General features: G+C 39.0%; 1 protein-coding gene across 3 annotated transcripts in view; it reads left to right on the top strand.

The window, feature by feature from the left end:
* Positions 1-17,389, top strand: part of RAB31 (RAB31, member RAS oncogene family) — a 99,827-nt gene extending 82,438 nt beyond the window's left edge. For all 3 annotated transcript variants that reach the window (XM_039526624.1, XM_039526623.1, XM_039526625.1), the window contains 2 exons: positions 4,852-4,961; positions 13,222-17,389. In XM_039526624.1, coding sequence (XP_039382558.1) covers positions 4,852-4,961; positions 13,222-13,319 — 208 coding nt within the window. In that variant the 3' untranslated portion in view covers positions 13,320-17,389. The remainder of the gene's footprint in view (positions 1-4,851; positions 4,962-13,221) is intronic.
* The last annotated feature ends 4,045 nt before the right edge of the window (positions 17,390-21,434 follow it).

Here is a 21,434-nt window from a genome sequence, read left to right as displayed (position 1 = left end):
TCGTAGCCATGGGAAACATGTTTTGTTGTACGACAAGTAATCCTTTGTGGTGATCAATGCGTTTTTTGTCATTTTAGGGATGAATTGTGTTGGATGTGTTTTCTTCCACAATGTGAGACCAAGGTCCATGATTGTTTAGGTTATTTTCCTCTTAGAATCCCAAGGACTCTCCCACTGCCCATCATGTTTCACATTTATTCCTCTGCCCCTTAAAGTCATTACACGGGCCCTGATTCAGCAAAGCCCCAGAGCATGTGATCAAGTGCTTTGTTGAATGACATTTGTGAGAACCGTAGCCCTGTAAACAGGCTTTCAGTGTCACTCTAGAGACCAGAGGAGTTATTGCACAGAATCATGAGGCACTCCTTCTCCCCAGGGCCTCCTGAACAGTGCTCCCAGCTTCTCTTGGCCTGGGAGTGAAGGACACAGTTTATATATTGGCTTGGTCCCCTAATGATAGTTCACTGTGCTAAGACAGTGAGGCTGGCTGAGTCCCCTATGATTAGATAGATGGCTTCCAACTTCTTGGTGTGAATAACAGAAAGCAGCAAGTCTCTCCATATGGGGAAAGAAATAAAGGGTTTTTTAAATGTAGCATACCAATGCAAAGTGAAGTTTGTGGTCCTTTCTGTTTGGCCCCTTCGACTAATTTAAATGTGTTGCTTTAATATTCTCAATAGTACCTTTGCTTGATTAATTAAAGAATCCCAAGTTTGGTGATTCACTTACAAAGCGCAATCAGATAGTGCAGATGGAGCGATCTAATATGGTAACTCCTCACTTAAAGTTGTCCCGGTTAACGTTGTTTTGTTGCTGATCAATTAGAGAACATGCTCGTTTAAAGTTGCGCTGTGCTCCCTTCTAACGTTGTTTGGCAGCCGCCTGCTTTGTCCACTACTTGCAGAAAGAGCAGCCCGTTGGAGCCAGCTGGTTGGGGCTTGGAACCAGAGTGGACCAGCAGCTCCCCAGCAGCTCCCCTAAGTTCCCTGTGCAGTGGCAGCCACCCAGCAGGCTATCAGTTGCCGGCAATTCAGCTGTCCCTCCCCCCACTGCCATGTGCTGCTCCTGCCCTCTGCTTTGGAGCTGCTTCCGGGAGCCTCCTGCTTGCTGTGCGGGGGGTGCTAATGTCAGGGTGTCCCCCTCTCCTGTTTCTGCCCCCCGCTTACCCTATCTCCATAGAGCATGGGGCGGGGCATGACAGGGCTTAGGACGGAGGGAGCTTGCTGGCAGCAGCTACTGTCTCAACCTGCTGATCTACTTAAAAAGGCAATGTACTTACAGTGGGTTTAGCGTACTTAAAGGGGCAATGTGCATCTCTCTCTCTCTCACACACACAGGGTGTGTTTCTCTGTCTCTGTCTGCCATGCTGTCTCAGCTCCCTCCAGTTGTGCTGCCTTGTAGAGTGTGAGGCTACATTAACAGCAATGTATTAACCCTTGAGGGCTCATCAGAGTGCTAGTTCATCATTTAGCAGCAAAGAACTCCCTAGGAAATATCCCACCCTCTTCTACCCTCTAACTTCACCACCTCAACCAAGCTTCACAATCATCATTGCTGTGTACAGTATTAAATTGTTTGTTTAAAACTTATACTGTGTGTGTGTATATAATATAGTCTTTTGTCTGGTGAAAAATATTTCCCTGGAATCTAACTCTCCCATTTACATAATTCTTATGGGGAAATTGGATTAGCTTAATATCATTTCGCTTAAAGTTGCATTTTTCAGGAACATAACTACAATGTTAAGCGAGGCGTTACTGTATGTTAAAATACAACATATGATGTTTTAGTGATATGAATCAGCTTAGTGCCACACATGTGGCAATGAGCTATTGAGTGCCAGTCCTCAGGAGGGAAGCTTCCATGGTGACGATTCTCCTTACACTTGTGCAATGCACATTTGTCTCACTAAAGGCAATGTAGTCTAATATTTGCACAAAATATCAAACTCTACCAATATTTTCTCCTGATGTTCACAAATATGGGAGAGGTTTCGAGAGTCTTTTCTTTCAGGCAATGACTTTTTCCTCCCACTTTGCATGTTCCTGAACTATTTTGCTGGTGTTATAATAAAAAGACTTTTGAGGACAGGTAGACAGCAAGATATATTTTACACATGAAATCGTCACCATTCTACCAGAAATCTGATTGACCATGTAATTTATACAGTTGTGTGTATTCTTTGGTGTTTTAGTCTTAAGGTTTACTTCATTGGAAATGGCTTAAGGTGAAATATATGTATCAACTTATCACATTAATTTCACTGAATAGAAAATACAAATACTTCTGTACAAGGGGATTTAAAAAATGTAATGTAACTAATGAGGGCACACACGAGCAACCTGCTATTTCTACATGACTTTTGGCAGCTCTGTTTATCCTTATGGAATTTTTACAAGTTACTTTGCCAGAAATGTTCTGCTAGACAGTCTCTAGAGTATCAGACATTGTTATGGCAAATGTGAATGGTGGCAAAAGAGGACAGGCTGAACCAAGTTCCACTTGTCTTGATCTGTCTCCATTGCCACAGGAGCTAATAAAGGGAGAAATGACTGGGGAAAAATAGAGGAACAGATTTGACTTCCACTAGCAAAGGGCTAATATAGTTTCCTCTGGTACTTCTAGCAATGACCATGTTACCCTCCTGTGGTGGTGGTTTGTTTTGTTTTGTTTCTTTTTTACAGACCTCTAATATATAGGTGCTAGCTGCCAACCTAGAATCAAGACATCCAGAAGACATGTGGTTATTCTTTGTATTATTATTACGTGGCCATCAACAGTTCTGACACTTTGCTGAAATAAATTCCCTCCCTCTGGCTCCCAGGGAATATCATCTTTGAGAATGGAAATTTTTATCAAAATCGCTACAATTTTGTTATTGGCTTTAGAATTTAGAGTGAGTTTGTTTTTTAAAAATATTTTATATTGGAATTTCTACCCTCTGATTATGTCCAGGTTATTATCCATCAAGCACAGAATCTCTGTTGAAAGAGCTCAGATCAGAATGTTATTTAAATAAATGAGCTACTTTGCCCACCAGTGACAAAAACACTGTTAAATTCTTGGGGCAATATAGAGACCAAAGGACATAATCTTCCTCTCTAAAAACTGAGATACTTTCTGAAATTTTGGTTCTCTGGAGTACTCCAAATGCAGGGTCAGGAAATCCCAAGCTTTACATACAGGCTCTTTATTTACGCTGTCCATACAAAACATTTTCTATTTAAATAAATATGTGTAGAAGCTTTAAACTGTATATGCTGAGGGTTTTTTAACTGCAAACAGTTTCGTCAACATCTTTCAAAACAGGTATTCCCTCTCCAGGACTTCTAAATCCAAACCTTCTCAACTCCCTTCTAAGTCTCTGCTCGTCTCTTGGCTCTTTCTCTCACTGTTAATACCATTAGTTTATGTTTACTCACCTCTTGGCTTAGAATAAATTGCTTGAGAAACAAAGCTTTATTTTGGTCAAAGTAAAGTCGTTCCAATACTGTCACCCAATTTATTATTGTAGAAAGAAGCAACTGACAGACCTTATGTCAGTGTAGAATCAAGCGTAGTGGAGCATCCTCTCCTCCATGCTCTCTCCCCTTACACCATGACTGGGGGACCTGGCATAGGAGAAGGTAGAGCTGCATCCACCAGCTTTCCACAAGTGGAGAGTTCCCTACACAAGGGGAACCAGCTGTCACCAGTTGTTTTAAGGCCTCTTTGCACCATTTATATGGCACAAACTAACCTTTGTGGACTGGAGAATCTGGCCCTAAGATTCTTGTTTCCAATGTGGTTTGGAGTCAGTGGCTTGCGTGTTTTTGTCGGAATCAGCCACAATCTCCTGCCACTTATAAACAGCTAAACATGTGATCCTTTCAATCCAACTTCATTTATAATAGCCAAAAACCATCCTGTTTGTGTGTTCACTTTGGACAGTCCTGTTTATGGGCTGAATCTCCAGAGCTGGATGCTCTTTTTCTAATGTTTTATACATCGCTTCTCATGCATCTTTGTCAAGTGGGGGGAAAAAAAGGTTGATAGCAATCAAAGATCATTTATTTTCTGTGGGTGGGTGAGGTTTGGTGGTGTGCCATGTGCAGGAGGTCAGACTAGATGATCATGATGGTCCCTTCTGACCTTAAAGTCTATTAGTTTTCAAAACTTGGTCTTGGCACCAGACCCCAAAATCCTTATCAACGACCCAGATTGATATCTTGATATTTGAACATGACCAACTAGATAGAAACCTCTACCACCACCAAAAGTATTCTTTATAGAATCAAAACGTCTTAAATAATTTCTATCTAGGCTGTGTTTAGGATTTTTTTTATGCTTTGTGAGAAGTTTTAAATTTCTGCAATCTATATGATTGTAATAGGCCGGCACTATTTGCCTGAAATCCCCCCATCCTTTTAGCTGTGTTTCGGTGGGAAAAGGTTAAATTGATTATTCTGTGACAGGCAGCTGGCTCATAATCCCACCTGAATATAAGAAAAGTGGGGATAGCTCTTTGAGAGACAGAAATGTGGAAGGAAACAAAGGATTATGATTTTGAATCTACATCACCGCATATAAGGGAATCAAGCCCTTTGTTGTGAAATATTTTGCAAAAGATTTAATATGCTTTTATATCTTGGGTCTGCTCATACTAAATGACATGGCAAAATTCACATGGACTTCAGTGGAAGCAGGACTGAGACTTAAATATTTATCATTAGAGAAGCAAGGAATGTCATCACCAGAAGATCCAAACTTGTTCAATTGAAACTGGGAACAATGCGACTTGAGGTGTCTTTCAGAATATTTGTTTTTTTATAAATACACACTAATTTGTTTGCTTTCAAAAACTTTTTTTAGGGAGGTACCTATGAAGGATGCCAAAGAATATGCAGAATCTATAGGTGCAATTGTTGTTGAAACCAGTGCAAAGAATGCTATTAACATTGAGGAACTCTTTCAAGGCATCAGTAAGTACATTTACAAGTTTCTTGTGGATGTTATTTGGAGTCCTTTTGAAAATGATCATCCAGCTTAACTGGGATCTCATCTTGCGACTCAAATTTACCCTGATGAAGCTTAAGCAGGTCTGAGATTAAAAGGATCAGGACCCAAAGATCTCTTATACAGTTTCAGGTCTTCTTTGACAAGTTGGAGTCCTTTGGGGAACAATAGGCCCTTATTTCCTAAGCATTATTAGTTAGTTATTCACAAAGATTAACATAAGGCAATTTATCCTCAGGCAGTCTATCACCAGTACTTAGCTATATGAATTAACATAAGACAATCGCCTGTTCCAATTTCAAAGAGAGATGAATACAGAGATATCCCAGGCTTACACTTCATTTAAATGCTAGGATGTTCTTTTGATCTTTGAATTATCAGAATAGCATAGACAGGGACTGTTGATTACATTGTTGACCACTGCCCATATATATGTAAATACACAAAATCACAAATGTTATCTCCTCACATGTCTTTAAGGGTTGAATTTGAGTCATTTATTTTGCAGGATGTTTAACCCTTTCTGGCCATGCGTCACAACTAACAGTAACTTTGACTAGACTAGAATAGGGCATAGCTTGGGTAGGTGCTATGTAAGCGTCTCCCACATAGCTCTTTCAGTGTATCTAAATCCTAACCTGTATCATACCTCCATGCATAAACTGCTGTAGGGCAGGTAACTGTTGATCTAATTGTCATTTTGTTGGGGTTTTTTATGTGGAGGCATATTCCTGGATGACTAGGATAAGTAGAAATAGTCACTTTTCATTGGGATCCAGCACAAGTTTTCTCCCCAGGATTGTTAAAGGGGAAGAAATCAACATTGCTAGAAAGGAAAGGGGAACACCCCATATTCATTTTTCATTCCAAGAATTCCAGTGTAATCAGCTCTTGAATAAAAACAGAATATAAAGCATATTCCACTCCACCTTGTCTCTCTCTATTGCCTTACGACCGCTTCCTTTTTTTCCTCACAAACTCAGTATATGATAAATAGATGTGTGAAATGTTTCTTTGCTCCTAGAAAATCACACCATCTGCTACACATTACCTGAGAAGCTATTGACCAATCATTTCACTTGAACAGGATGTATCTGAAAATGTTAATTGATTTTTTTTGCCTGTTATGCCTTTCAGAAGGTTACAGATCTTGTAATTCATCTGGTTTGGAGAACCAGTCCCTTAACCAGTTTAGTTTGCTTCATTGTCTATGTCCGATATAACCTATCAGTATGTATGAATGTACTAATACAAAAACTCACCCATGTTGCATAACTTAATCATTAATAATTAGTTTATCCCTTTGGTAGGTAATGCTACAATGGGTAGCAATGACAACCCGCTAATAATGGCTATATTTGACTTGGAAAATCAGTGAAACTGAAATGAACATGCACTAGTTATCCAAGCAAATGCATTAAATATCCTAGATAATCTTTTGGATGCATAGAAAGATTGTCTCAGTGGGCATACTTGTGACCTTACCGCAACTCAGAAAAGAGACAGGAGAAAGTTTGTAGGTTTGTAGTATTTGAATGTGGACTCGATAGCGCATATATATGTGAACACAGCAAAAGATGGTACATTGCCATAAATAACATGCCAAAACTGTTGGATAAAACACATACTGTCATGGCCTACAGATCTCAAACCCAGCCTGCAGGGTTCATGGGAACAACTACCTCCAACCCTCCACCTGGCAGCCTGCTGATAAGGGCTTACCTGTGACCCATGAAGTCTAGCCCCAGTGTGAGGTTCTGCCCCTGATGTCCAATTGGTGGTGGTCCACAGTGGCTGATTGGCCCACTGGCCCTACTTAAGCCAGCAGCAGGAGCAGGAAGCTGTTTGAACAATTGGGCTCCACCCTGCTCCTGTGCCTTGATTTCCTGGCATCTGATTTGTGGTTCCTGGTGTCCAGTGTGGCTCCTGCCTCTGACTGTCTGGCATCCTGACCTAGCCTGACTCTGATACCTGACTTGTGGTTCTGATCTCCAGTTTGTCTTCTGCCTCTGATCTCTTGGTATCTTTACCTAGTCAAACTCCTGTCTCATGACTGTGGGCCCTGGCTCTGACTACTAGGTCTGGCTGCCCAAGACCTGGCCATGACACACATGTTTTATGACCCCTCTCTTTGCCCACTCCTTCCTCCCATAGTTGTCCTTATTGAACTTGTGTGTTTCAGCTAAATGGGGGAACACAATGAACCTATGCATGGGGTCCTTACTCCCGCCCATGGAGCTGTGCTTTGTACCTGGCTCTAGTCAAACAGACTTGCTGTTTAAGGAGATGACTTTAGTCATTGTACCTAGAACCGCAGGGGTTCAACTTCTAAACTTCCCATTTGAGGTGGGCCACAGCAGCAGTGCTCCAGTCCTAAAAGAAAAAGTGTCAGAAAGTATTGGAAGTGCAATCAGAAGCATTGCAGTGCCATTAAAAAGTGCTGGAACAGCCTTCCAAAGCATTCTGGCCCCATTTGAGTCCTGCACAGCAGTCATGTAGCCGTAACCTGCAACAGCAGTGTCATATCTATTCTGCAGCCTAGCTGGGAGAATTCTGTCTGTCTCTGCACGTTTTCAGTGCACAGCCCATTTTCCTGCATCATGTGTGGGGGAAATCACTCACCGAAAAGCATTATTAAACAGAACAAACCGTTCAAACCATAGTGTTTCTGTAAAAGCGGTACAAGGGAGGTGAGCCATAAAAACTCCCACAAAAAAACATGCACACATTTATGTCAACTAAACCAGCTATGTACAAAGACACAAAACTAGAGTAGAGGCCACACAAATCAGGAGTGAAGAATGCTCAATAACTTAATAAAAACCCAAACCCTATGAATTTCCAAAAATACAGTAGGAGCAGGAAACACAATAGACCACAATGGAAGAACCAGAACAGGTGTGAACAAAAAAATATTTAGTATTTTGTTCTGTGTAAAAGAACTGTAACAGTTTATATCCAAGGCTGTGATGAAAATCCATAATTCTAGGGCCTATGTTTAACACATGGGTTGTCTGAAGTAATAGCTGTTGTTCTCATGTCTTTGCAAGGATGTAAACCTTTTTTCCTTAAATTGAACTGTAAGGACCTTTCAACCTTTCACAGACAGTCTTGCACAGTCCCGTGTTACAATCTATAATCTTATTACAAATACCCAGGAATTTATACTTGAAGCTAATTACTGGGCTTATTTTGCAAGAGCAGAACCGTAGATAATTCTCTGGACAGCCTCATTCTTAAATTTCTGTGTTTTAGTATTTTTTAAAACTTACATGTATTATTATTTAGATAACACTGGTGCTGATACTGTAATACTGTTTACAACTGAGTATCAGTTTCAAAAAGGAACTTTATTAGGTCTACAGAGCATCTTAGGGAACTGAGTTGACTCATGCAGCTGCTCCCTCCAAAGGGGACCCTTTCTCTGTGCCCCAGGCCCTTTTGCTGTCCCTCAGTCTTTGTTCTCTCCCTCTTGCTCCCTGTCCTATACAGTAGAACCTCAGAGTTAGGAACTGGCCAGGCAACCACACTGCTCATTTGGAACTGGAAGTATACAATCATAGCAGGCAGCAGCAGAGACAAAAAAAGACCTTAATAAATAAATAAAAATAAGCAAACACAATACTGTACTGTGTTAAATGTAAACTATGTAAAATGTAAAATGTAAAAGAAAAATGCTGCTTTCCCTACAAAAATAAAGGGAAAGCAGCATTTTTCTTCTGCATAGTAAAGTTTCAAAGCTGTGTTAAGTCAATATTCTGATGTAAACTTTTGAAAAAACAACCATAACATTTTGTTCCGAGTTACAAACATTTCAGAGTTACGAACAGCCTCCATTCCCGAGGTGTTCGTAACTCTGAGGTTCTACTGTGTTTCTTTCTTTTCTACACCATTTCACTTTCCCTCCTCCCAGCCCCTAATTCCCCCAACTCTTGCTTCTTGCACCCTCACATTGACAGCCTCTGAACTTAGGCTCCCAGAATGCTGGCTCTTCACCCTGTTAGTCTGTAGTTCAGGAGTAGAAGTCAGAATGCTATCAAAATAGGCCCTGGATTGTCGTTCTGGGCAGTCCCAGCCCAATTCAAGCACACTTGAGAGCGGAATACAGTTGATTTGATGCTCCCTCTTTGCCAAACTGAGGACTTACACATCAGAGGCTTGACTATGTCAACATTCCTGCTCCTGAACTATCTTTGTTTGCCTCAGTTTTTCATGCACCAAGCCGTGCCCACTTGAGGATCTCAAGACTCGCATCAGTGTCTGGAAGTGCATGTTTATAAAACAGCCTGAGTGTATAAAATAAAAAATGAAATAAAGCTGTTTGTGTGAAGGCTTTTTTTATCTGTACGTCTTCACATATAAAAAATCCTCTAAACACTAGCAAAAATAAGCCAAATATTCCAGTAATTAAAATGACATAACCTACTTTTAAAGTGGAGCACTTAGAAATGGCAGTGATGTGAACTACAGAAAACCTAAGGTTGATTGGATCACTCTAGCAGAAGCACACAAAAGTTCCAGATTTCTCCAGTTCCAACTCAATGTGTTCTTGGACAAATGCATTTATATTTCTTCTTCTCTGTGAACCTGTACATTTCATCTGGACTCCTAAAGCATTATATCTATTTGCTCCAGCCAACTGGTTACATCATGGTAATATGTATCCTTCTCTACGAAACCTGGAGAGGAGACCATGTCTGTGGTCTGGATTAATATTTCTGTTTAAGGAACAGAACAGTTCCATCTCTTCTGATTGTGAACAGAAATTACCAAGAAGGGCAGTCCTGGTTTGATGGTAATTCATCATTTTTAAAAACTGTTTCAGTTAATATATTTGTCCATGAGACTAGTGACTAGCTTGATAGTCCAGAACATAGCTCTCTTAACATTATCTACAGAACATCTATAGCATAGGTGGTATCAATTTAGGCTTCCCAACACATGTAATGTGCTTCACCCCTTTTCTGGAGGGGCAACCTAAACAGATGAGAGAGTAATTTATTCTGTAAACCAATTCAGTTCTTGATTGCTCTGCTGATCCTGCTTAGTGTATGCCAACTAGATCCAATTGGGGTTTTGTGATATGGACACTATGCCTATTAAGAAACGAACGGAGACCACCAAAAATCTTTCATATAGTTAAAACTTGTCACCACTGACTTGGATTTGACGCTAAGGCTCATCTTTCCCCTACTAATCATCTGGATCGTTTTGCTAGCTCTCTAAAACATTCTTTATGTGTTACTGCCTCTGCTGAGATCACCAATTAAAGAGTTCTGAAATAGACAATGCTGTGAGCCCAAATATCTTATTTTCTCTCTAAAGTCAGCCAAACAGATTTCAAACTCTAATCATAGTCTCCAGCTCGTCTATTTTATAATGGAGAGACGTTTTCTCAGATGAACACTGTTGCTCCATACCCTGAATACTAGAAGAGACTGACCTCAGTTTATTGCTCACATTGTGAGATTGATTCTATCTCATTATATTGAATTTTACACTAGTGTAACTCAATTGACTTCAGCATTGTTACTCAGGATAACTCAATCAGATCCTAGGAGTCCCTTGAGCAGGGACAAGTTTCTTGATAAGATTAAAAATATTTAGTTCAACAGTATCATCTTGATTTAACAAAATTTTGGCAATAATGATGATGAGAAAACTTGCATACCAAAAAAAATCAAAACCACAAGACTGAAAAGGAGTTTGAAACTTTGTTGCCTTTTATTGAATTAACAGAACAAGATCAACAACAACATATATTCTTCATAAAGTTACTCTACTTATTGCACGTTAATTTATGACAGCACCAATCGCAGCATGTGTAGAGAATTTCTTTTTTGTATTACAGGCGAGTCTCATCTTACGCGCATTTAACATGCGTGAATTCAGCTTTGCGCGGTCAGCAAAAACAAAAAAAAACAAAAAAAAGAGAAAAATAATTTAAATAGTGTTCTTGTAGTGCTGGAGATTCCGCCCGCCATTACACTCAATGTAATTTTGACTATACGCGTTTTTCGCTTTACACGCTGACAACGGAACGTAACCCCAGTGTAAGATCAGACTTGCCTGTATTTCCAATTGTTATTGTATTTTATATTGGTATGAAAAACCAATAATAAAATAAAGGCAATTCACAGCTTGGAGTACCGTGTCCTATTCTGAACCGGACAAAATAATTGCTGACTTTGGTGAAGCCCCTGCAACATTCTCCTCCAATGGCTTCTTATTGGTTGTGATAGTTCAGAATACTCACAGTTTTAAACTCACTAGTACTGTGAAGCTCGGGCTGAAAAATAGTTAGAACTAACATAATAAAATGTTTACAGTGGATTTCTGAACAGTCTCTAAACAAACTTGCACATCTACACTCTCCTCTTCAAATTTCTTGTTCAAAGATACAAACATTGAGAAAACGTTTGCTTAATGGTATATTATGGAAATTAAGTTTACACATTCCAACATTCTTAACTGTATTAGGCTCCCAGAAAAACTGGCAGGACTCCAGGGTCACCTGGAACCAAGTTCAAATACTTTAGAAACGTCATGAACTCAGTGCAGTAGTTTTTCTCCATGTTTCCAAAAGGTCATCATCATCACCCTCTCGGGAAGCCTTTTTCAAATATTAAGTTCTTCTTTTTATAACACCTGGAATCCAATCCTCAGTGCCACCATACAGTGACCAAACTCATTCATGTAACATTCTTACCTGCTACTGTGAGAGCCAGCAGGTTCTTACTTTCCCTAATTCTAGACCCTAGTTTTCACACGAGTCACTCCTGATATGCCTGCATTGAATGACCAGGCTTGTTAATTGCAACATATTTAATGGGCATATTCTGTGTCACCCGTATGTAGCTGGTCGATGAAACAGAAGTCATAGCAGAATTGAAGAGGCATACGGGGAGAGACTTAAAGCAGCAGGCCCTTGCCTTGCATTAGAACCCCAGTTAGGGCTGAAACTTTTGTTGTTGTTGTTAAATTCAAATAAATTTAAATAAGAATCAGGAGCTTACTAGACAAGCAAACCCATCTGCTGGGGAGCTGAGGCGACCAAGAAACAGAGAGAGGGATGCAGTTAAAATAATGGTTTTGTTTCACCTTTCCATTTATGGTTCATGTTTGCTTGTTTACAATGCTTTTGTGATTTGGAGAGCTCTGGGGTACAATAAATGTATGCACTGAAAACAGAGATGATTTAAACTCTTGCTAAACTAGGACCATTTGTGTTCAAGTGGGAGAGAGAACAGAACCTGTGCCTTTTAATAGTGTTACAAGTTATTAATAAAATATCTTTCCTCATTGAAGTAAATGTATAACAATTTCAGTGTTACAAACGCTTGCCTCTGTATAAATGCATGATACGCCCACACCTTGAATACTGTGTGCAGATATGGTCGCCCCATCTCAAAAAAAAGATATATTGGACTTGGAAAAGGTTCAGAAAAGGGCAACAAAAATGATTAGGGGTATGGAATGGCTGCAGTTTGAGGAGAGATTTAAAAGACTTTTCAGCTTGGAAAAGAGATGACTAAGGGGGGATATGATAGAGGTCTATAAAATCATGACGGGTGTGAAGAAAGTAAATAAGGAAGTATTATTTACTCTCTCTCATAACACAAGAACTAGGGGCCACCAAGTGAAATTAATAGACAGCAGGTTTAAAACAAACAAAAGGAAGTATTTTTTTCACACAACCCACAGTCAATCTGTGGAACTCCTTTCCAGAGAAGACCAAGACTATAACAGGGTTGAAAAAAATAACTAGATAAATTCATGGAAGATAGGACCATCAGTGGCCATTAGCTAGGATGGGCAGGGATGGTGTCCCTAGCCTCTGTTTGCCAGAAGCTGGGAATGGGCGACGGAATGGATCACTTGATGATTACTTGTTCTGTTCATTCCCTTTGGGGCATCTGGCATTGGCCACTGTCAGAAGACAGGATACTGGGCTAGATGGACCTTTGGTCTGACCCAGTATAGCTGTTCTTATGATCTAAATGTCACCAATTGACAATCGGTATATATTTTAAAAAATGGGACAAAGCCTTTCACTTACCAAGATATAAACTAGAGAAACAAAGTACAAGCTACATGGAAAACAGTTGTTTCACATTCATATCTGACTTACATAGTTTTAGTGCAAACTAAGTAATTCTTTACTAATATATCTGATGTTTTGCTACAGCAGAATATCGAATTCAGTATTTTCTTCATATATTTCAGGTCGACAAATTCCACCCTTGGACTCTCATGAAAATGGCAACAATGGAGCAATCAAACTTGGAAAGCAGACTACACAGACCACTAGACGGTGCTGCTGACCCAAAATGGCCTGTTTTGATTTACTTGAAAAGAATAAAATAAAATGCCATTTGCGTATTCATTGAGCAAAAGGGTATCACAACCTCAGTGGCATGGCACCTTGCCGTGAAAGCAATAATTTCAATACTGTGTGCCAATAAAAATGCAAGGATCATAAGCAGAAAGGATTTTGCAAAACCTAGATGGAAAATCCTCCCTAGAATCCTGCCAAAATTCTTAAGTCAAATTACTCCAATTCTCTGTTTAAACCAATGACTGTTAATTTTTTTTAAAATAAAATGGCTTTTTACATAGAAACTTTAGATTTGCTGAAAAGTCTCTCCTCTTACATGAGAGTGGACTCAGTGTGTTTTAAATTAATCTTAAGCAATGTAGTGCATACAATTTAAAACCTGAACTTTGGGCTGCATACTTCTCTGCCTTTGCTTTTAGCCAGATTCCTTGTCTGTGACTTTTCTAGAGCTGTAGTTTTGTCAGATGATTTGATCAACCATCATCAAGAAATGGATTGAAGTCGGGAACTAGAAAAATGGATCCAACATGAGAGAGAGAGAGCCCAGTTTTTACAAGTTGTGAATCAGGACAGAATTTGGCCCAGCATGTGATGGATAGCCTGGTGAAATGTCGACTGAGAGACATACTTTCCTCTATCTGCATGTACCTGAAGGATGAAATTTCCACGGAGGAAGAGGAATTGTTTAGGGTGGTTGTAAGCAGATGGAGCTCCCATTCTGATCCAGAAAGAGCCTATACCCCACCCACTACATTTAGTCAAAATGTACTCACTTTCCAGGATTTAGGTCTTATTAATAACAAATTGCAACAAAATGCAAACACCAACCTAAGCCTATCTGTTGCTGTGATTTCCTGCAGATAACTTCACTGCCCTAGGCCACCATGTCCTCTGCCCAAAGAGACATCCCACCTCCCTCATTTCCAAGATGGCGTCACACCTGCCACAATGAGTCAGCAGAAATCCATTCTTGTCTCCCTCCAGGGTTCTGTCAATGGATGAATCCTGCCACCTGCTGCTAAAGTGGTATAAGGGAGTACGGTATAGTCTGAGGTCATGGGCATGAAATTAAGAAAAGAAATTATGTAGATTTTTCTAAAGGTGCAGTGTGTTCAATTGTGGAATTGTCTCCTCAGATGGTTTGGAACACTCATTGCTTGAGACATTTAAAACTAGATTGAACAAAGCATGAGAAAACACAGTGCAGAGAAAAATCCAGTATTTGGAATTATGGACTAGGTGACCTAAAACTGTTGGTATGTTCCATCTGTAATGTTTTGGTTCTGTGATTGATAGAGTAGGTAAATTATTTTTTTCTCTTCTCCACTAAATTTAATGACGAGCTAAAGCAAAGTAAGAAATTTAAATTATGAAATCAAAAGCCAAATTCATCCTACAACATGATACATTTTTGCTTGTTAGAAACATTTGACCTTTTATCACATTTGTTATACAACAGTGGAGGAGTTATTTGAAAAGTAAACACAAGAGAAAAATTATTTCCAACTAAGGAGAGAGAATATATATAATTTACCAGCAGGATGTAGCTGGACCTACATACTTATAAAGAAAAACAGATTCTTACTGTTTTGTTGTGAGTCGATGCAGTGGCAGAGATAGTCTGGGGGAGAGTGGGTGACTGCTACCCCAAAGTAGCTTTTAGGTGTATGTGTGCCACCTTTTAAAGCCAACGGGAATAATTGAAAGTAGCACCACTAGTGACTCCATAGCTCCACCACTGCTTAAAGCTTGGCTCTGCTACTGAGTTAATGTGGTAGTAGGATAGTCTTGAATATTTAGGGTTTGATCCAAACCTGATTGAAGTCAATGGGAATCTTTCCATTGACTTCAGTGGGACTTGGATCAGGCCCTTAGTCATTGTAGTGCTAACTTATTTACTGGGCTAAAGAAATACTGAACTGATCAACAACACAAATTAATATTACTTAAGGGACTAATGTTCATCATGCTACAGGCAGCTCTGCTTACTAAGCATAAAAAGGCAGAGGCTACAGCTAGCTACGTGTTAGGGAAAGATGGCAAGGCTATTTACAAGTGTTCGTTTTTTAATAAAATGTTTATTGGTTTTGTGCTATATTAGTCATGCATAAAACTAATTTTTAACTTGTTTTCATAAACCTAAATGTAGCCAACTTCATTTTCACATGACATCTCAAACCCATTAAAATCTGTTCGAGATGGCTGTAAACTTCAGGTAATTCTCAGTTGCCTTGTAATCTCATATTTAAATAAGAACTGGCAAACGATGCCAATCTGTGTGATATAGATTTTGTATTAAAGTGCGTAACCAGCTTTCACAGCTAGCATTGAGTTATATGTGGATCAGAAACAAATCTGAGTCTTCTTATGTTAAATAGTTTGAAATTAGAAATTGTAGAGACAACTTTCTGGTTGATACAGACTTGCAAAATTCTAGTATTTCCAAAGGAGGTTTACATTAGATATTTTTACATTTCAGGGGGCCAAATCTTGAAGTCCTTATTCTGTTTTTATTCCGTCACAACTCTTAAGTCAATAAAAGTTTTGAATGAATACTGTTTCAGAATTTGGGCTGTGGTCAGTTTCCGTTTGAAGACAGAAATGAGAGAATAACAGGTCACTGCAATATACAGTGTGCCTATGGTTTTTTGGATGCAAGAGTAGCCTCCAACTATTATTCCTCAGAGCCAGTGTTTTTTTAGTCTTGACATGTTGCTTTAGTCTGTATTTTGGAATGAGGTTATGGCTTGGTTTAGGAGCATATGTGTTTGGTAAATCATGATGTTAGCTTTTTGTGGTTGCCCTTTTTTGTTTGTGAAATGTTGCCATTCTTTTTAAATATTTGGAAAAATTACAGAGTACCAAAAAATAACTCAGAACAATAAGTCTCAACACCAATTATAATTCTTACCAACTGTTGTTTAAAAAACTGGCTGGTTTAAAAACAAAAAAAAGCTACTATAGTAAGATCTGAATCTATCACTAATCTGCTCTAATAATAATGCAGCACTTCTGTGTGAGCCAGCTAGACCTGACTTGTCAAGAGACTGGCTTCAGCAGGATAGCCAGTAGCTGGGCTAAAGCATAAGCTGCAATTTGAATATGTTATATGGAATTTTTGTATGCACCATAGCTCAAGACTGACCATCCAGTTGCAGGTGGCATGTTTTCTGGGATGTCATGAATTAGTTACTTTAGAAAAATTGTATTAAGGAATAGTTTCCATATATACTGTGTGTATGTGTAGATATATAAATATAGTTTTATATTTTGTTATAGTGACACATAGTACTTTTTTCACTGCTATATCTGGTTCACATATACGGCATATTGTATTCTGTAAGTATGTATTATTTTATTAGTGATCATTTCACCTTTCTGAATTTAAGGTTGAAGATAGAAGGTAGCAATAAGAGGGAGATATATGTAGGTACATTGTTGACTTGCCATTTTAAAGCATTAAATGGCATATTACTGAATATAAATTTGCCATGCAGGACAAGGAAATCTGGAGAACCAATTATGATCCATTAACTGGCACCAGTAGATGCAAAAGTCACACCCTCAAAAACGAGATTAATTAGGTGATTATTTTTATTCGTGGTACAACAGGTCAGTTTGAAGTGCTGCATCGTAACATAGGTCTGCATTATTTAATAATAAAAACTACCTATCATTATTTCCCCATTTTATGTTGCTCTCCAGTGTACTTGGTAATTATCATGACTAGATAGCTTGTACATGAAAGCACTCTGATTCGTAATCAGACCTTGATTATATATGTTACTATCCTACCCTTAATTATTTAAACCAGATCCAGTGACCAAATGTCAGTGTAAAGTTGTGTGCTAAGTACTATCACTCTGTTTGTTTATGTAAGGGCTTTGACAGGGCTGGACCCACTCGCTATGTGTATGGGATGCTGCAATCTGTTAATACTTTATCTTCTGTTTACACATTAATTGTATAATATCTAATAAGATTTTTGCCTAAAAAGTAGTTCTGTTTTTATTTAACCTTCAGTGATTAATACTAATAAATATTTTAAATACTTCTGATTTTGAAACATCTCTGGGTTCAATAGAACAAAAAAAAAAGTCACAAATCTCCAGAACAACATGATAAAGCGCTCACGTCTCTTTGTGGCATTTGTGCAGAGGGCTATCACAAAGTCCATGCACTGCTTAACTCTCCCGTCCTGTTCTTTACCAGGACTTTTTAGTGACAGAAGTGACACTGCACACCCCTACAGTCAAACCATCCATCCATCCATCAATACATAAATATATCATGGATTTTACATAAGGTTCGTTGCATTCTAGACAGGATGTTTTAGCTAATTCTAGTTAGGCAGTTTGGATGCATATACCAGTAGTACTTTAGATTATTACAGTCCTGTATTCTAGGACTTTGATGATCTGGGATCCTACACTTGTTTGTGAAGTTTACTAACTTAAAAAAACCCCATATTTCCATTTGAACACTACAGATTTTATCCCCTATGTGTTTGAAGCAAATTGTTAACATTTCGTACTTCAGAAGTAATACAGCTTCTATCTCCTTTTGCAAGGAGTGTCTTTCTGTTATAGCTATGACCTCGTAAGAGATCAGAACAATAAGTCTGATGATACTCTGTGTTTACTTCAGACCTCCACCCCCTCATTCCTCTCCGTTAAAGTGTTGAGACTACCACCAGGTTGTGAAATGTGCATACCCCTGAAAGGCAAACCTTAAGCTCAGCATCAGGCATTGTTTTCTCCTCGACTATGTTTGTTTTCTCCTTAACTATGTAATCTTCTTAAAAGCATTAAAACATTAGTGGAAGGGTAAAATGGCTAAAAGTAGTTGTATAAATGCCTCTAATAATTAATGCAGGTGAGTTCTTAAGGACTCAGTTTTAATAATAGATACATTTGCACATAGCAGTGTTCTTGATCATTACTAAGATCTGCTTTTGTTTAGGTAAATTATTAAACTTCTGGACCAGTGATGACTTGATTCCTTATTTGGACATTGTCTTTCACTACAAAAATTAAATTCTTTACTGGAAACCATGTTATTAGTGGGCAGGCAACAAAGGGCGTGAGAGTCAAAAAGGATATACAGTTGTCAATATACTAGTTTTTTTATGCTGAAAAGCTGAATTCTAATGTTCTCTCCATATTAAGTATTTTTCATATTGCAAAAGTGTTCATATTTCTACTCTCTTGATTCTGCAAATGTACCACACAGTTTGGCTCAGTACGTTGGCTCTGTACCTTTCCAAACTGTGCCTGGTCAGTACTGTGTGTTTCAGCCAGTACTCGGAATCATTCATTTTATGAACACTAATACATTATAACAGTGATAGGGCATGGGTGTATTTTTGTTCTTTGGTAATAAAGAGTAATTGTTAAGGATTAACCATAACCAACTGACAAGATTTTAAACACAGCAGCCCTAGTCTTCCTTTAATGCTAAATTGTATTTAACATCATGTTTATTAACACATGGTCTAACACAATGTCCAAGTGTAGACCAGTAGGGTAAGATGCTGGAGGGACTTGTGGAAGCTCCTTGGTCAATTACTGCTGCCAAATTAAAAAGAGGGTTGAGGTGATCTGGCGGCCAGCAGCAGCGCGATGGGTAAGTGCCGTGGGCTTCGCACTGCCAGGAAGCTTCGCAGCCACCGACGGGATCAGAAATGGCACGACAAGCAATACAAGAAGGCCCACTTGGGTACTGCCCTGAAAGCCAACCCCTTCGGAGGAGCTTCCCATGCGAAGGGAATTGTCCTGGAAAAAGTTGGCGTAGAGGCTAAGCAGCCTAATTCAGCCATCAGGAAATGTGTCAGAGTCCAGCTGATCAAGAATGGCAAGAAAATAACAGCCTTTGATGGATTTTCCTTCTCCGAATATTGCTAACATGCCTCTGGCCAGGGGTTACTTTTCTCCCTGAGGCTCATAAAGGTGATTTAGAGAAGGATGTTTTTCTTTTGAAAAGAACCAGACTAGTTTTCTCAGCGAGGATACACCAGCTGCCCTAAAAGGTCTGTGCCCCACCACTCATTTCCAACAACACACGCCAAACAGTGTGCTATACTATTAGTATACTCTGTTGTATATTATAGGGAAAAAATATGTTTCCAGTGAAGTGCACTTAGTTGTAAGATTATTTGCCTAGTGGTATTGTCCCCTTGGTTATGGTAAAATGATTTGTTTAAATGGGAAAATAAATTAGTAGACTCCCCACTTCCACACTCTTCTTCTTCTTCTCTTCAAGTACAGCACTCCTGGCACACAGGATTTATTACATACTAAGAGGGGGACATTTTTGTGGGAGCTCCTTGATTCCCTCCCATTTGTGGGAGTTTGTGGCAGACTTTATTGGCAGAGCTAAGTTACAACTTTGATGCCTAAATGTTCAGGGTTGGGGAAAATGGGCATATTCTGCTTGGCCAAGCAACCTGATTTTTTGGGGTAGGATTGGAATCACATAACGTTTTGTTTTTAGCAATTTTTGTCTCTGAAAATTAATGAATGAATGAGTTTTTGTCAAAATTCCTGGTTTGGTGTTTTAAATATGGTGAAATTTAGGTTGAAACAACTTGTACAATTAAAAGTCTACACTTGTGATCTTCAGAGTGTAAGTATTTTGCTGACAAACACACATTGGGTTTTTCATTGGGTATCTGAGTGAAAGAGCAATGATTGCAACATGGGTGACACGGTGCATTTCAAAATCCTTTCCCTGTCTGCTAGCTCTGTAGAAATCAAGTCATCAGCAAGCCTAGAATTATTTCTGAATATCACAAATGTAATCCCTGCCAACATTCATCATTAATTTACAATGTAAATATGTACCACAAAAAATGTTAAATGAATGCTAAGGATCTGCTGTAAACCCCAAGAAAGACATACATTCCACAGTAAAGGCTTAATTTCTATTGTGCTAGATATTCTTTGCAATGTGCAATATGTTCCTGGCAACATTCCTTTTAGAGACTCTATCAGCCTCCTAGGTTTTGCTGCTGCAGTGATTGTTCTGAGAAGGCATTTCCTCTCTGAAGGTGGAAATGTGGATGTTATGTGGGCATCTAAACCAACACTTCCTGTGTTGGAGTCTTTGAAACTTAAAACATACTAAGTCTATCTGCGGCAAAAATTCCTCAGTAGTGTATGAGACATTTCATAAAGGAAGATGACATGGTTTTGTGACCATTTTGAATATAAAAAGGAATTTTAAGGTTTCCCAGTGAGGTGGATAAGTGAACTCAAAATGATCCAGTTTTGTTTTGAGTCCAGAAACAGGGCTCCCAGCAGACACATTAGTTTCCTAACATCAGCAGGACATAACCTGCTAAAGTGTTTTTTATTAATAATGCTTGAGAAATGTTTTGTTATTTTGTTTCAATGGCATTTCAAAATGCCAAAGTTTTGATTTTTTTTGGTGGAATTCCTGAAGAGAGAATGCTCTGCATGGAAGCAGGACAAAATTGGAAGAGTCACTTGCTAAAAGAAAACCCTTGCACTTGCAAAGTGTTGACCTTCCGAAGAAGAAAGAAATGGTGATGCTGTAGAAAGCTTCCTGTGCTGTGTGTGGCAGTCCCTTGGAGCGGGGGATGTGGAGGGAATGCAGGGGTGTTGTGCAAAATGTAAAATTTGGGGCAAAAAAAAGAGAAGGAAATTCAAAGTTGAAATGATAAAAAAAAAATGGATACAAACCTGACAGATATGTGCCAGATGGATTTGCACTGACTGATTTGAAACCACAGCATGTAGCATATTCTGAAGTGCGTGCTACTGAGGGTATAAAGGCTTAAAAAGTAATGAAATGGCCATCACTGAAAAATAAACTCGAGGATTTTTTTTTTTAGGAGATATCAGATACTTTGCAAAATCAAAAAGACTTGAGTCTATCAGTGTCAGCATCTATTTGAAGCACAGATCACTGAAAAGTGCATGCCACTGCAGAAAATTGCATCCTTCCCTGTGCAATAGGCATGGTTTAAAAATATTATAGGGCCTGAAGCAGCTACCAGATTGGAAACAGAACCTTTGTCAACTGACATTATTTCACATCATGTCAGAGATACGGATGAGGATATCTGAGGGCCAATGGC

The sequence above is a fragment of the Mauremys reevesii genome, linkage group 2 (genome assembly GCF_016161935.1).
Source record: "Mauremys reevesii isolate NIE-2019 linkage group 2, ASM1616193v1, whole genome shotgun sequence".
Lineage (NCBI taxonomy): Eukaryota > Metazoa > Chordata > Testudines > Geoemydidae > Mauremys > Mauremys reevesii.
The sequence above is the reverse complement of the archived record's forward strand: the minus strand, read 5'-3'. Positions and strand labels throughout refer to the sequence as shown.